Source organism: Carassius auratus, chromosome 14 (assembly GCF_003368295.1).
Source record: "Carassius auratus strain Wakin chromosome 14, ASM336829v1, whole genome shotgun sequence".
Taxonomy (NCBI): domain Eukaryota; kingdom Metazoa; phylum Chordata; class Actinopteri; order Cypriniformes; family Cyprinidae; genus Carassius; species Carassius auratus.
Genome location: NC_039256.1, coordinates 30,615,561 through 30,632,711, shown reverse-complemented (window position 1 = coordinate 30,632,711; position 17,151 = coordinate 30,615,561). Strand labels below are relative to the sequence as shown.

The window sequence follows — 17,151 nt, the reverse complement described above, 5'->3', positions numbered from 1 at the left end:
CAAGAACTGTCATTATTTATTCACAAAAATATAAAATATGAAAGCCATGGCCACACATCAGTTAGAATACTTTTCAGTGCACAAATGCATTTGTACAATGGATTTACTGTAGTAACACTAAACTTACAATTAATACATTATTATTAAACATCACTATAGTTGGGCAATTGATTTCCACTTTTCTTATGTGAAATGTGATGAGAAAAGGAAGAAAAAAAAGTTTGGTAAAAGATTATTTGAATCTTTTACCAAAAGATCCAATGTGATGAAACTAACCTGACACCAGTGTTTATTTACTTCATCCAAATGTAAAAATAATTATAAAATTTTGACTTTTTTTTTTATTTAACGCAACATTTTATTGCTTTTTTCCCCTCTAAATTTAACGAGTTTTTTCACATAATTTAAATAGTTTATTCTCAATATTTTATTTAGACTATTTTTCTCAAAATTAAAAAAAAAAATTCTCAAAATTTTACTTTTTATCGTAATTTAACAAGTTTATCTCAACATTTTACTGCTTTTATCCCCTCTAAATTTAACACCTTTTTTTAACATAATTTACAAGTTTTTTCTCAACATTTTGTTTAAACTTTTTTTTTCTAAAATGTAATTTTTGTTCTCGTAATTTAATGAGTTTATTCTCAACATTTTATTTCTACTTTTTTCTCGAAATTCTACACATTTTTTCCTCATAATTTAATGAGTTTATTCTCAACATTTGATTTCGACTTTTTTTCTCACAATTTTATAATCCTCTTTCTGTACATCTTCATGTGCACAGTATAATTATATAACAAGAAAAATACTTTTACTATAATAAAATGTACCTTTCATAGTTCATATACAGTATGCAGTAACAGTATTAAATATTTCACCCCTTTAACCAATTTATTCAAAATTAGAGGCACAAATCCTTTCTTGTGAAACATAAAATGAATTTTGCATAAAATTAGCTAGTTTTAAACATTAACTGCACGAATCCACCTTAAATAATGATTTTATCCCATTTTGTACCCTGACCCTATTCTTGAACTTTCCAACATTTAAAATCATGCAACCATTATTATTATTTTTTTAAATCACAATTTTTCCATTTCTGAAGACTAAAAAAAATCTAAAACTAAATAAATCAATACAAATGAATGAATGAATAACTTTGTAGTTTGTCCTTCTGAGGTTGATTATTAACGTTTATAGCTCTTACTAAAATACAATTAACCTCATCATAGATTGTGTACTGTACATTGCAACACAGTTTTCCTCTGTGGGCAGTAACAGTCTTAAGTATTTTCCCCCTTTAACCAATTTAGAAACTAGGTTTACATCACGGATATATTTAAGGTGTAAGCGTATGTGGTATTAGTTTCCTGCGTTATGGTGTATATAAAGGGTTAGGGTGCAGAATGCGATCATTATCTCTAGAAAGCATCCCTGCGAACATGAACATGAAACTGCTACGTCTTCTGGTCGTACTGTTTGCTCTGAGCTATGCAAACTCAAATAAGACTGTTAAAACCTTCTCTGAACTTCAGCACAAGCTTGAACATCTTGAGAAGCATCAGTTCAATGTAAGTGAAATATTTTGCTTTTAAAGCATGAGAGAGAAAGACTTGGCACCACTGCTTTGGTAGTGGTTGCATGTCATATTGAAACTTATGGACTAATGGACTATGGACTAATTAGGGTTAATATGTTGCATATATTCTCTGATATCATCTGACTTGTGTTTGGATTTCTAGGAGATCAATATAACAGAAAGTATCCAAACACCTCGAGATGTAAAGGATGCAGTGAGTATTTTTTTGCCATTTTCTCTGTATTAGGCCTACAGAACATTGAAACAATTGCAAAAACAAATATAATAATATATTGCATGTATGTATTCTTACGGGGATTGTTTTGTTTGTTTGTTTTTTAACCACAGTGTGGGTGCAAGGATTTTTTTGCAGAACGCCTGAAGCACTTTCTGAAGACAGTTCAAACCGTTTTACCCATGGCCAACTTAATGAACATTTTGGACAACCTGAAGCATTTCTCTCATCCTGGAGTCAACGTAAGATGTTTGTTTTGAATTATTTGACTAGACTATAGACTATAACCTCTGACCTCACCATGAATTCTTGATAAATAAACGTTTTCATCATTTAACATCTGTTCAATTATAGAAAGTATTCTGTGTCTGAAAGACAATGCAGTTGCGCAGCATAAAAAGATGAGCTAGTTTAAATGACAAGTTTAAATAATGCAATGCTTATGTTTTATCTTTTGGTTTTTCCAGGCGAAAGACCACTGTAAATTCGCAGTGCATAAACCAAAAACACTGACATCAGACGATTTGAAGAAGCTGATTCAGCATTACATTTCTTTCATCCAAAACTGGAATTCACACTGCAAAACAAATCATAAATAACGCAAGTCACAAAAGCAGAACGGACTGGAAATCCTTTAGGGATGGAAATTGACATACTCAATATCCATGTATTTATTTATTCTATTTATTTATTTATTTTGACCAGTCTGTGTTGGTTGTTCTCTATCCTCAAATTTGTTTAGAAAGTTAAATTTATCTAATTCCAAAAAAGTTTGTGACTGCCTTCAAACATAGGAAGAAAAACGACCAGTATACTTTATATTTTTAAAGTTTCGACTTGTATTGTAACAATACGAACATCATGTTACATTTTGATCCACAGATTTTATATGGAATTGATTTCTAAATAAAGGGGATATTGTGTAGATCAACGTTTTTCTGTCTTGATTTCCATGCCAGCTGTCAGAAACAAAATCGATAGAAAAATGCAAAAGATAATTTACAGTTGTGTTTTTAGTTTTTTTTTTACCTTCCATCACATTTACGGACATTTCCTTTAAACCTACTGTACATCACAATGCATGAGTCAAAAACATGCATTTTTCAATCACCTATGACAAATCAATATGGAAAATGTATAAGACTTCAATATCGATCAGTTCATTGGTTTTCCAGGGAATAAGCTGCACTTTTGTGTCCTATTAGTTGTTTTTATTCAAACAGTTTTAAACATTAACTGCACGAATCCACCTTAAATAACGATTTTATCCCATTTCGCACCCTGACCCTAATCTTGAACTTGCTGAATGTTTCCAACATTTAAAATCATGCAACCTTTAACTTTTTTTTTATTAACTCTGCCGACTGTCAGAAACAAAATCGATAAACTGGAAAAGGTAATTTACAGTTTTGTGTCGTTTTTTTTTTTTTTAACCTTCCGTCACATTTACGGACATTTCCTTTAAACCATACATCATAATGCATGAGTCAAAAACATGCATTTTTTAATCACCTATGACAAATCAATATGGAAAATGTCCTTCAAGTAAAAAGTACACTGGACCATACTCACATTAAGTTGCAAATGTAACATATACACTTAGCAAGTCTGTATTTCTGCGGTAGTGATGTAGTCAATTAAACTGACACATCTGTGTCCTGTTCATCTTCTCTTGGCTGTACTGATGGGATGTGGTGCATCTTGAAGGAGGCTGTGTATACAATATTAAGCCTGATGGATAGAAACAGACAGTCCTGCAGCTGCTGGGAGCGTCCTGACGAGAAGGAGCATCCCTAACATCACAGGAATGGAATATTTAGGAGACCGATGGCGAAAAAACACCCAGCTTCCCGAGAGCGCTGCAAGACTGTTCTGCCAGACATTGGACTTCCTGTATATGAAGACTTCAAGATCGATTAGCTCATGGGTTTTTCCCGTGAATAAGCTGCACTTTTGTCTCCTATTGCTTGTTTGTATTCAAAATTAGAGGCACAAATCCTTTCTTGCGGCTAGAACTATTAGACATGTTAAACTAATATCGAAACATAAAATGAATGTTGCATAAAATTAGCAGTAACACTTTAGAATAAGGTTCCATTAGTTAATGTTAGTTAGCTACTTTAGTTAACATGATATAAGCAAGAACATGATCCTTAGTTAATTTCTTCATTTACGAATGCATTATTCAAATTAAAAGTTGTGCTTGTTAACATTAGTTAATGCACTGTGAATAAGCATGAACATTAACTAATGGACCATTATTCTAAAATGTTACCAAAGTAGCTAGTTTTAAATATTTACTGCACAAATCCGCCTTAAATAATGATTCTGTCCCATTTTGTACCCCGACCCTAATCTTGAACTTGTTGACTGTTTCCAACATTTAAAATCATGCAACCATTAAAAAATAAACATAAATAAAAATAATAATAATAATTTCACAATTTGTGAAGACTAAAAAATGTAATCTAAAAAATAGTCAAAAACAAAAAATCTAAAACTAAATAACTAAATACAAAGGAATGGATGAACGAGTGAATAACTTTGTATTTTGTCCTTCTTGAGCTTGATTATTAACATTTTCTGTAGGCTATGCACCTCCTTACACTGACATTCTTTACATTTGCTAAAAAAATAAAATGAGTTTCAGACCATATTTTGCACCCTGTCTGTGGTAAGTGCCTTCACGGCTTTATCTGGACTCTAACATTATGTAGACTTAAACATACAGGCACCTTATCTGGACTCTGTTCACTACCACAGAGAGAGCCATCAGCTGCACTGCAATTACTTTATTTATAAACCCCATCTGGTTAGAACCGGACTAGACAGAGACATGGACAAGACATGCTGCAGTCACACAATTCACTATATACAACACATAGACGCGTTAACTGTAAAATCCATGAATTCCACAATTTAGCTGATCGCTTCCCTATGTTTGTGTGTGTGTGTGTGTGTGTGTGTGTGTGTCTCATTCATACTTGGTAAGTCACAGATGTGATTTAAGGTTATTAGGTTTTTAAAACAGACAAAAAGTCCCATATAAAAGTAGCAAACGATTTGATAAGATGCTACTGTATCTTGACACTCAAGTCAAGAGTGTGGAGAAGAGATGGGTTCTGCTGGTTTCCTGCCCGCCAAAAATGTGTCCTCTACCAATACTTTCATATCTGATGCTTGAGATAAACAGAGTTAGACAGTGATGACTGAAAGAATTCATACATGTTAGATGATGATTTTGAGACTGACTGCAGGAGCAAAAGCAGCTGGAGCTTGTGTAAAAGCTCTCAACTCAGGCCTCGGCGACTCCAGACAGATCGTCTGCTCTGAAGCTGTGATTAATGAGCTGCTGGTGGCCAAATCTAAACTCACAGATCATTGTGTCTTTGAGGATTCTTCAAGTGTCCAGCTTCATCAATCCAACCTGAGAAACCAGTAGAAATGTCTGCATTGGATCTGATCTTGAAACAGACTGACCTTAATCAGGAAAGAGATGTGTGCCAGCACACCTTATCTGTGTCCCTGGAGCACAAAACCAGTCTTAAGTCACTCAAGTATATTAGCAGTAGCCAAAAAACATTATAAGGATCAAAATGATAGATTTTTCTTTTATGCCAAAAATCATTAGGATATTAAGTAAAGATCATGTTCCATGGAGATATTTTGTACTATTCATTCCATTAATATATAAAAACTTAATTTTTGATCAGTAACATGCATTGCTTAGAATTCATTTGGACAATTTAAAGGTGATTTTCTCAATATTTAGATTTTTTTTGCACAATCACATTCCAGATTTTCAAATAGTTGCATCTCAACCATTGTCCGATCCTAACAAAGCATGCATCAATGGAAATATTATTTATTCTGCTTTCAGATGATGCATAAATCTCAATTTCGAAAAAAAAAAAGTGAGTTTTGTGGTCCAGGCCACTTATGGTCAGCTTATACTGATGCATTACCAATCACATTTCTTAATTTATATATCAGTATTTCTATTAAGAAACATATTTTCCTATATTTTCCTCATGTTTTCTTACTGAGTCTAATAATCAGCATTCAGAAACACAAAACACTACAAATCAAGTACATTTGGTTCTTAGGAAATAGATCCTTTCCAGGTTTCAGTGACAGATGTGATTATATAATAATACATTTAAGCATTCAGTGATGGTGCACATCATGCGACTACAAATGAATGTGATATGCACAAGGATCAATATTTAAAATTATGCATGTATGCTTTTAAAAATGTTAAACCTTTTACAATTTATTGTAGAATGTGGCATCAAAAATGCATTGTCACAATAAAAAAAATCACTTTTAGGAAAAACAATATTTATTGGAAAAGAATGTATGTTTTCTTCTGGTAACTGATGCTTACAGGACATTTGAACTCAGTGAACATTTCCCACTATTGCGTGCAAACTGCATTACATAATCATAATAAATCAATACGATCATAACTACATTAGGGACAATAACAGCGCAAACTAATCTAGAAAATAATAAACACTGAATACATTCAGGTCTTCAGTATGACTCACTAGTTAATCATTCAAAGTCGTTTCACTGTAACAAATGACTAATTAGGTGATACAATCTGAATATTATCAGATAAGCTCATTAGTTCAATATATTGCATGCATCGTAATATAAAGGAAATATGCTGTACTGGCTTTTACTCTTGCTACAATCATTTTGCAAACATTTAGTAACCTAATATGCAGAAATTAACATTTTAATAACAGTCTTTGAGGAGAACCCCTAACAAGTGCACATATATTAAATATGTAAAAGCATGGAGAAACGCATTTGGTTAGTATGGCACTCCCCATTAGGTGGCCTCGTTGACTTGATTTTTAAGTTGTAATACCTGTGTTACGACATATTTCCTTATTTCAGGTATTTCAGATATTGGTTAACATCAGTAAATCTGCAGAACTCACGTGAATGAATCATTGATTTAGAAATTCATTCAAGCAATAGCCGACTGTAGAGAGAGAAAAAAGTACAACAGCGATGATCAAACGCAGTCATGCAGTTCATAGCCTGAGTATAAAATAAAGATTTAATTAAAAGCATGGATCATGAATCGTCCAAGTGTGATCGTAGAGCGCGCATCGCGCACGTGCGCTGAGCTCCACTGGGACTCGGTGTTTGTCTCCTTTTTTTTTTTTAAACCGGACCAACTGAGTAATTTCTCAAGCCCCTGGGGGTCTGGCTCGATGCATGTCGGTGTGAAGTGTGTTGGTCATGTCTCTCGGCGTCGGGTCTCACCGATCTCGACGCGCGTTCGTCGCGTTGAGCGCATCCCGAAGGAATAACACCGTCATTTCGACAATTCCGAGGTGCGCGAGAGTCATTCACCGAGGACGCTCACGAAACAAGTTTCCTTTCTTGTTTTTTACGGAGAAGACTGTTCATTATAAGAAACAGTGCAACGGTATTCGCATAACTGCAAAAAGAAGCGCTTCAGTGTCATCTAACAGGTGAGTTTAAATCGATCTGGTTGTTATTATAAGCAGGAATTTGTTCTCTTAATATTAGTTTTGTCTCTTTGTTGACACAGAAATGCAGGAACAGGTTTTTCCACATTGCACTCTGAAAAGTGTCTCACATGATATCATGATATCAATATACAAGGGAACTCTGGATGGATGAGTAAAGACTTTGTATGGATGGATGCAGGATGATATGCTACCACAATATAATTCTGTCAGTATAACTGAACTGAACCTGAACGACTTCAGTGGCACCGGAATGCAATGGAATATGAACTGGAAATATGTATTTTGGTGTGAAAAATGCCCTTTCTTGTGGTGTGACTCAAACACGTCTAGTTCTCATGATGCAGTGAGATATTAGATGGCAGGGATGGCTTTGAACTCGACGACGGTCATTGACAGCGGCTTGGTGGAAACTGACCGCTCCACGCGGGTTCTGACCGGTTGCTTTCTGTCCGTTCTAATCCTCTCCACTTTGCTCGGGAACACACTGGTTTGTGCAGCTGTCACAAAGTTTCGCCACCTGCGCTCTAAAGTCACCAACTTTTTTGTCATCTCGCTGGCCGTGTCAGATCTGCTGGTGGCTGTTCTGGTCATGCCCTGGAAGGCTGTGACAGAGGTTGCCGGCTTCTGGCCCTTTGGTGCGTTTTGTGACATTTGGGTGGCTTTCGATATCATGTGCTCCACGGCGTCTATCCTGAACCTGTGTGTTATTAGCGTGGACCGATACTGGGCCATTTCCAGCCCGTTCCGCTATGAGAGGAAGATGACTCCTAGAGTGGCCTTTGTGATGATCAGCGGGGCTTGGACTCTATCCGTGCTCATCTCCTTCATCCCGGTGCAGCTCAAATGGCACAAGGCTCAGCCGATTGGCTTTTTGGAGGTCAATGCATCTCGCAGGGACCTGCCGACCGACAACTGCGACTCCAGCCTCAACCGAACGTACGCCATTTCGTCCTCCCTCATCAGCTTCTACATTCCCGTCGCCGTCATGATCGTAACATACACTCAGATTTACCGGATCGCCCAGAAGCAGATCCGACGGATCTCGGCTCTGGAAAGGGCCGCGGAGAGCGCCCAGATCCGCCATGACAGCATGGGCAGCAGCTCCAACATGGACTCGGAGAGCTCCTTCAAACTGTCCTTCAAAAGAGAGACGAAAGTCTTAAAAACGCTGTCTGTTATAATGGGGGTTTTCGTTTGCTGCTGGTTGCCCTTCTTCGTTCTGAACTGCATGGTGCCGTTTTGTAAGCGCACGTCGACCAGTCTCCCCTGCATCAGTCCAACAACATTTGATGTTTTTGTCTGGTTCGGATGGGCCAATTCGTCTCTCAACCCCATCATATACGCTTTCAACGCCGACTTTCGCCGAGCTTTTGCCATCCTTTTAGGATGCCAGAGACTCTGTCCGGGAAGCATTAGCATGGAGACACCTAGCTTGAATAAGAACTAAAAAGCAATGTCACACCAATCCTTTGCCGAGGAAGGCTGGAGGGAAAAGGGTTTGGGATTAAGACTTCGGGAAGAAAGCCCTCCTGCTGTGCTGGAGAGCAGGGGAAGCGGCTGCGACGTCCCTTAAGCAAAGCTAATCGCTATAAAAAGCTATACTTCCCCAAAGAATGACACAAGGGAGGTCTGTGCGTTCTTTAACAGATTATTGAATCCACAAGTGACTTGCAGTGTTTTATCAGAGGAAATATAGATGTTTATAGATTGTTTATTCTAATGAAGCTGTACTTTAATAATGTTGAAGTGCTGGGCACAACTGCAATACAGTGGAACAAACGTTGTGTATTAAGTCACTGCAAATGAATGGTGAATATTTTCCTCATTCCATAAATATCACTTAATAATAAAATTCATTGTAATCTGAATCTAATACATCACTGCTTGATACATATCTAGCTCATCCTCTCCACTCTCATTACATTTCATTTACATCTTTCCTTATTCATGAGACTTCACGTTTTTTTTTTTCCAAAACAAGAGGGCAGATGGTCAATCATGAGATGGCTGTCCCATTAATGAACATGTATATTGTTCTGTGGTACTTGTTCTCTTCAAAGCCTCTGATTCATTATTAAACTGTGAAAGCTAAACACCACGACTAGCAGAACAGATGGCTGTGAAATCAAAATGCAGATGTGGCAGAGCATTAATTTACGGTCATCAAGTAATAGATACGTTATTGTTGAGATTGTAATTATGTTCTGAAAGCGTATGGGATTATCGGTCCTGGTACAAAATAACACTGGATGTGATGCAATGTGTCATGTGATAATGTGGAAAATGAAACATTGAGAACCTCTGCGGCGAACTGAATGTAATTAATTGTGATCAGTCTAATTATTTGGTCAGTTTTATGTGCTTTCGCAACACATTATTTGGTGCTGTTACTTGTATTTCAAAGTACTGCATTTATTGTAGTGTTTAGAGAGAGACACTGATTCAGCGATATAGCATTACAATGTTGAAGTAGAATTAAGTGATGTTTAACTTATTTGCCAACTGATGACAAAGTACATATGTAAAGCAAACATTATGGTGTTAAAGTTCTTAACACAAATTAAAAATGTGCTTGTTCTTTCTTTGTGAACATTGTGTTTGTTATATGCAAAACCCGCTCTAGAAAATACATCTCTGGATGATTAACTCCCCAGCACTCCAGCTCTTATTCTTCACTTGATGAAACTTGAATAAGAGACAATAACAGACGGCAGGAACCGTGGCTCTCAACCTCTTAAACTTTCATTTGTTACCGTCAAGCTGTCTTGACACTGTGCAAAGCTGGCATAAATAGAGATAATAAGCTCAGAGGAACTGGGGAGTCAAATTGTTTTTGTTTGCCAGCCTCTGTGAATGTGTAAGAGTCAAGCTCTCACAGCAGGGCCCTCAAAACTGACATCCAATACAACACTCTCAAATCAGACACAAAGGGAAGCATATTGGATGAGTTATTAAACAGTAGACGCTGTGCTTAAGATCCAGAAACAACAGTGCATGAGTAATCACTGTCATTTGTTTCAGTTGTGTTTGGTCTATGTCAGCTGACAGGAAACAGAGGGGTCACTGTGAAATTAGTGTAATGAAGAGCATTAGTACTGTATATCATAATTATTCATACTTAATTAAGATACCATAGGTGTGTACATATATTCAGTTTAACAACCTCAGAAATAAATCCACATATGGGTTTTTTCTCTTTCTTGTACAACTTGTACAACCCTTATATAACCATTCTTTAATCTAACCCTTAAATTAAGGTGTGACATATTGATTAGAGTATTTTAATATTCCTTAATTTATTAATAATAATTGTGACTTGGATAAATTCAATTTAGATGCTACCACTCAAGAGGAAACCATAATAAATATAGTAAAATTATATTTTTGACTTAAAATCAGTTCATTGAGATGTTACCACATGAATGTTTTTTTTATTTTATTTTTTAGACTGGATAAAAATACTGCAGGTGGTCACATTTCATTATTTGATTTAATTAGTCAAAATATTATATAAAAAAATACTAATTCTTAAGTCGAGCCTAATTCAATTGACAACATGCATCATTTCAAAGCATACTTACAGAAAATTGTTTTAGAATGTAGGTTTTAAGAGAGTTTAGTAGCTGTTTAGACTTCAAATATGCAGATTATTAATATAAATAGCGCATATTTAAATTGACACATTAGGAGATGTGAGCTTCAGGACATCAGCATCCATTCAGCACTCAACAGAACACCTCACCTCTAGTTCTGAAATCTGTCGCTGTCTCCGATGTGTCTATAGCGATTAAATATGAGGTGTAATTAGTTTGGGTAAATTTAACCAGCAGTGTTTGGTCTCATGAATTTATTATTTGTTCTAGAGCAAATCTTTTAGTATGCAGTATTGAGAAATGGAGTGTGTGCCAGTGACAGTGATTTTAGTTACATTGTTTCGCCATTAGGTGGTGACAAGAGACTTTTAATGAGTGAGTTATACTTTTATATTGAAAGACCCTGAAACAAGGTTGTAAACTAGGATGTTATTTTACATTCAACCATGCCTTGTAAGATGCAGATAACAAACACACTAAGCAGCACTGTCATCGGAAACTTGAAAGGATAATGCGACAAAGATATCGCTTTCCTCAGCAGACATTCAAACTACTGTTTTATTGTGAATATGAGACTGAATGCTGTATCAGATGCAGGTAATCAAACTCACTCACTCCATCTCCCTCATAAGACTCTGCTCTACATAACACAGTAATAACAATGAAGTAACTAAGCATTCACAACGTTTTCAGATTAGTAACAGAGGTTTGTGCTCATCTGTTAACTTGAGATTTGAATTGGTGGCTGAAGGAAGTATTTCCCGCAAACAAAAGTGTTTTTCAGACACTGCGTGGTTGTTTCTTGTTTATTTACATAAATGTGCATCGATCTGTTGCATAAAGGTGATACTGCTCCTATCTAAAAATAGTATTTCTATGTTGCATAAAATCAAGAGTAAATATCTCAAAAGTATTTATAAAAATTATATAGCTGTTCTAAAAAGTCAGGCACTCATTACATTATCATTAATATATTAGGTTACACCGGACCATACTAAATCTATCGGTCAGCTTAACATCGTTTGTAATCTTAAGAAGTGCAGCAATCTGGACACTTAGGCCACACTGAAAAATGTATGAATGTCACTACATTAGAGATACATCATCAAAGATACAGTGTCTGGAAATAATGCAAAAAAATTAGACTAGACATTTTCTCAGACTGACTTAAATCTTGACTGAAATCAACAGGTTGTTTGTAAAGGGTGTGTGAAGTAATTTCTCCTCAAGTTAACACAGGTGTCCTAACAGAGATGTAGAGAATCATGTTAACTATAATCACGATCCACTAACCCTTCACAGCCAAGAAGTGTCAGAATATGTTACTGAATTAACTTTGAACACTACATTCATTGTTTCAAATGTAACTATCGGTATTTTAAAAGTTTAAATACTTATCTAAAGTGTGTTTGAGCTTTATTTCTCTCTTTAAGAAAAATTCCACTTGCTTTTGTCATCTAATGCCACAACATTCATACATTTTTAAATGTAACCCAAGTGTCCAAATTCTGCTGTGGTCACTGTAGTAGCCTTCAGAAGTAACTGGTTACCAATGACCTCAGAGAGAGAGACAGAGAGACAGAAAGAGACTTGCATAAGCAATCTATTACCACAACTTTCCAACAGTGTCAGATTTTGGGGAAAAAAGGGGAGAATCATAACTGTTTCTCCATGTCCCTGAAGAATGTCCCACAATTTAAAATTGCCGTGCACATGCTGCCTATGTTCACATTCTCATCTGAATGATGGAAGTGCAATCAGTACATTCGATTAATTCTATCCTCTCTCATTTAAAATGTATAGGCTGAATCACAGCTGCTACTGTATGCATTACCAGAACTAATGCATTTCTAATAGCTTGCATACTATTGCTGTGACAGATTAATAAGTAAAGGGTCGCAACCGTATGGCAATACGTTAACAGATCATCATGACGAACGACAGATCTGCATGTTTGATGTCAGAGGCTACGGTGACTGCTGTTCATGCTGATGTCTTAATGCTAGCACACGCCACGAGTGAGTGATGTTTTGTTTTCGCACAGCCGTTTAACCTGTCGCTCAACCTCCACCTTGTTAAATGAGGAGCACTGGATTTGTTAGATAGAAGCAGCGGCCAAGTTCTTATCCAATCTTATCACAAAGTAAAGATGGGTGGGTGTGGCCTATTTATTTTGTACCGCTAACATAAATCTCAGCAGCCATCAGGCAAACTCTATTTTAATCCATCCTAATCCTAGCAGTTCATTCACATGTCATGCCCAAATGGTGCACCCATTTTGTAAAAGAAGCCCCTGACTGGGACTTAAGAGTGTGTAAATTCCTCTTCAAACATGAAAACATGCTTAAGTTGTGTTAGAGACATTATGCAAAATCAACTGACAGAAGACAATAGCTGTAAAAAGTGTGTTGAAAACTGATGAAACTCCACTACATATTACAGTGACTGTTTTTTTTTGGGAGTTTTTTTTTTTTGTCATGAATTAAATAATGGTTTTAAAGATTTACATGATTATTTTTGTTTGTTTACATGAACTCCAGAGTTCAACCAACAAAAATGACTACAATATATAATGTTCAACAAGGAATTTTGCTACAGTTACAATAAATATGATATTGTACATCACAAGATTAGTACATATCATTTTTAATTATATACATGGGGATTATCTCTTAAGGTGAAGACTTAATTTAATAATCTTCATTAAACAGCTAAAGACAGATCTCCTTCATCTACATTTGACCCTTTAACACTTGCACTCTCTATTCTATTTCTATTCTATCTTCTTGTTTTCTTTTTCTTTATTATAACAAACAGTAACTTGACCCTCAAACGCTCTCTTGTTTGAAAATATATTTTATTTTTCCATTCTTGCATATAATATTTTTTTTATTGACCTAAAGAGTTCGAAAAGTACTAGCTTTAAGTTTTTTTTTTTACTTAATTTTTGACCTGAATAGTACATTTTTGATGTTTCATCAAATGTTGCAGTGAGATTTCGTGCCATATAGAGGTTTAGAGAAAAAAGTATTAATAAATAAATGCACATTTTATCACGGCGTTCCTTTAATGCAATAGTTCACTCAAAAATAGAAGAAAATTGCTGAAAATGTACTTAACCTCAGGCCATCCCAGATGTAGAGGAGTTTGTTTCTTCTTTGCAAAATAGAGATCTCATATTTTAACCGTAACCAGCAGTTTCGGTTAAAACCATCTTAATGATGAATTTGTTACAAACACAGTTTTTCACTTCACAGGACGTTAACTGATGGACTGGAGTGGTGTGGATTATTGTGATGTCTTTATCAGCTGTTTGGACTCTCATTCTGACGGCACCCATTCACTGCAGAGCATCCATCGATGGCTAAGTGATGCTAAATCTCTCCAAATCCAATGACGAAACAAACTCATCTTAGATGGCCTGGGGGTCAGTGCATTTTCAGCTAATTTCGTTTTTGGGTGAACTTTTGCTCTAACCCCATTATCTGCTGTGATTTTGTGAGTTAAACCAAAAAACTTAAATGGTATTTTTTTTTTATTATCCCTTGTTGAACTGTGACCTACTTGATACGGCTTGTGCCCAGCAACATGTTAAGTGTGAGAAATGCAGAATGAAGCCAGGCATAATGAACGTAATGTGGATTAGAGGTTGATGGTTTGGCCTTTCCGAAATAGGATTGCCCATTGAAGGACGGAGTCAGGGGAAGCTGTGTCATGTTTGAATGGATGCAATGCTAATGCACAACCCTTTAGGCCTGTTTTTGAAGTGCGGCCTGTCCAATCTGACTAATCTCATCACATCACTGCCATCCGCGGACAGATGCCCTCTATCAACAGAACAAGACTCCCGCCTCACGCTGACAGGATGAGAGACTGAAGGACTTTAGTTGATAAAAGTGAGTGAGAAAATTAGTTTTCTTTGCATTTCCTTCATAAAAACACAAAGTGTCAACATACAGGCAGAACTGAAGTGAAGCAATGCAGTGGTGAATGGTGCTAATTTCCTGATCGTGAAAGACGACGTTACCTCTGGAGCGGTTTGGATGCCATTCAAAAGAGCAGGGCACAATTAAACATGACTGAAATTTCCACTCGCTGCCAACAATTAGACCTCCAACAAGGGCATCCAGCTCTCAAACGATGCTGTGACACGTCCTACTCAACTAAGAGAGCACCTGAAATCCACAGCTGCATGAGTCATGCACAACAAAACACTGATGCAAGTAACAAAGCAACAACACAGATCTGAAAAATATGGCAGATCAAGAAAGATATCACATGCTTACAGAGTTAAACAATTCCCCTCCCCTGCGTTGGGACTTTCCACTTCCATCCAGAAGACTAAAGCTGAGATTTGAGTCTGGCATTCAACAAAACAGATTTAAATAATATTATTGCACTGGTTCCCACGTTGAAGTAGAAATTCTAGATTCACAAAGGAAATGGCAAATAGCGGGCTAAATATGGCCCTGCTAGAAAAATACTCGTGTCAAATGAATTCCTGGGAGCCGGCCGACCCCCGCTGAAAATAAATGTGTAGGGTTTTTACATCCTGAATATTTCATATACAGTGTAATCCAGAAAATGACTTCGTGAACAACAAGGGCTTTTCGTCTTCTTCAGTTTTCCCCTTTTAGATACACTTTTTTTTTTCATGGTTATTTTAAGCAAGTCTAAAAATCTAAAGGTTGCACTTTATTTTAGGGCAACCTTGATACAGTGTGATTATACAGTTAATTACCAAGCAATATTAATTAACAGGCTTTACTTTAAGCATAGGACTAGGGTTTGATTTAATGTTATTTATTTAATTATGAATAATTTACTGTTATCAGTATAGTAAGTGTAAAAAAACACTGTAAAATTAAGTGTCATCTCCTTTAATTATGAATGTCTTTGAGTCATTTTTGTATTATTTGTATTATGTTTTTATTAATACTTTGATTTAGTCTTCACTTTGATATTTCCTGTTTTGATTTTAAATCTTAAGATGACTTTTTTGTACTTTTGTTATGTGCTCTTGTCAGTTTTTATATTGTTTTTGGATTGTTTTCTTTTTTAAATATTACTATAGAGATTTCATGTATTTATATTTCAGTTTTTTATTTTAATTTAGTTAGTAAGTGCTTCAAATTAAACTTATTTCAGTAAGTGTCCATGGCAGCATTTCTCATTTAGCTATTCATCTAATATTTATATTTTATATCAGCTGTATTCCAGTTAACAAAGATGTTTTCAATAGTTTTAGTTATGGATAATAACCATGTTTAATGCACTGGAAGTTGCTGACATACTGAACATTAGAGCGTAAACTTAATGATACATAAAATAGTAATATATCAGAGAGGTGTTTTATCGTGGTTTACCGTCAAAACGGTAATCGTTTCATCCTTAAAATCATGATAAAATGTATTTTTTTTTGACAGATGTAAACTTAAACAGCTAAAATCTAGCCAAACCCCCTTTATTACAAAATCACCACTAACCTAAATCTTATAATGTGCTGTTTTCTGCTATTACATAACCTCGTGTTAAAAGCCATCGGGTCTCTGAACTTGTAACACAGATTAAGTGATCTGCTTTAAAAGTCTAGTCTTCATCCTCAACTTTTAGCTTTTGTTCAACAAGCTTAGAAGCCTTTCCTTTTTGATAAAAGCAAGAAAATAGGATATATCTTCACGTCACATGCACTCTGGCTGAGAAATTGATGACTCACTCGAAACAAGAGCAACAGCTTCCACAGGAGAATTGTTTTTTATATAAAACTGAAAACAGCTGCATGAACCTCTTTCAGTTCAGGCAAGAACAAAGCACACATCTATGCAATTTGTTCTTACAATTTACAAATGATCAAGATGCAGAAACGATCCAACCTGATCTCATGAAAGTTCATATATATATATAGTACACCATAATAAAAACAAAAACTTGTGGTACTGATACGCAAAAAAAAAATTACTTTGGCATGTATGTGCTATGTAATGATTGATGATCATATGAAGGTGAAAACATGCACATGCACTCTAATAAATTTCGTATCATGCACGCGAAAACTGTGTATTAAATGCATGCAAAACACTTTTTGCATATCAATACCACAAGTTTTTGTTTTAATTTGGCGAACCATTTATATGCATTTTCATGAGTCCACACCATTTCCTCAATACTATTCACTGGTCTGATAAATCCAGTTTATCCCATCAGTCAAAGAGAATCAGTATTCAGTAT

The 17,151-nt window shown here is 35.6% G+C and overlaps 1 protein-coding gene across 1 annotated transcript; it reads left to right on the top strand.

Moving 5' to 3' along the window:
* The first annotated feature begins 6,811 nt into the window (after positions 1-6,811).
* LOC113114297 (D(1) dopamine receptor-like) lies at positions 6,812-9,975 on the top strand. Its single transcript, XM_026281196.1, has 2 exons — positions 6,812-7,309; positions 7,390-9,975. Exon 2 carries the CDS (start codon positions 7,686-7,688, stop codon positions 8,775-8,777), a length of 1,092 nt encoding a protein of 363 aa, XP_026136981.1. The 5' UTR covers positions 6,812-7,309; positions 7,390-7,685; the 3' UTR covers positions 8,778-9,975.
* Positions 9,976-17,151: the final 7,176 nt, after the last annotated feature.

What these genes read in the sequence shown, in the direction of transcription:
- LOC113114297 (XM_026281196.1), top strand. Translation starts at nt 7,686, where the DNA reads ATGGCAGGGATGGCTTTGAACTCGACGACGGTCATTGACAGCGGCTTG.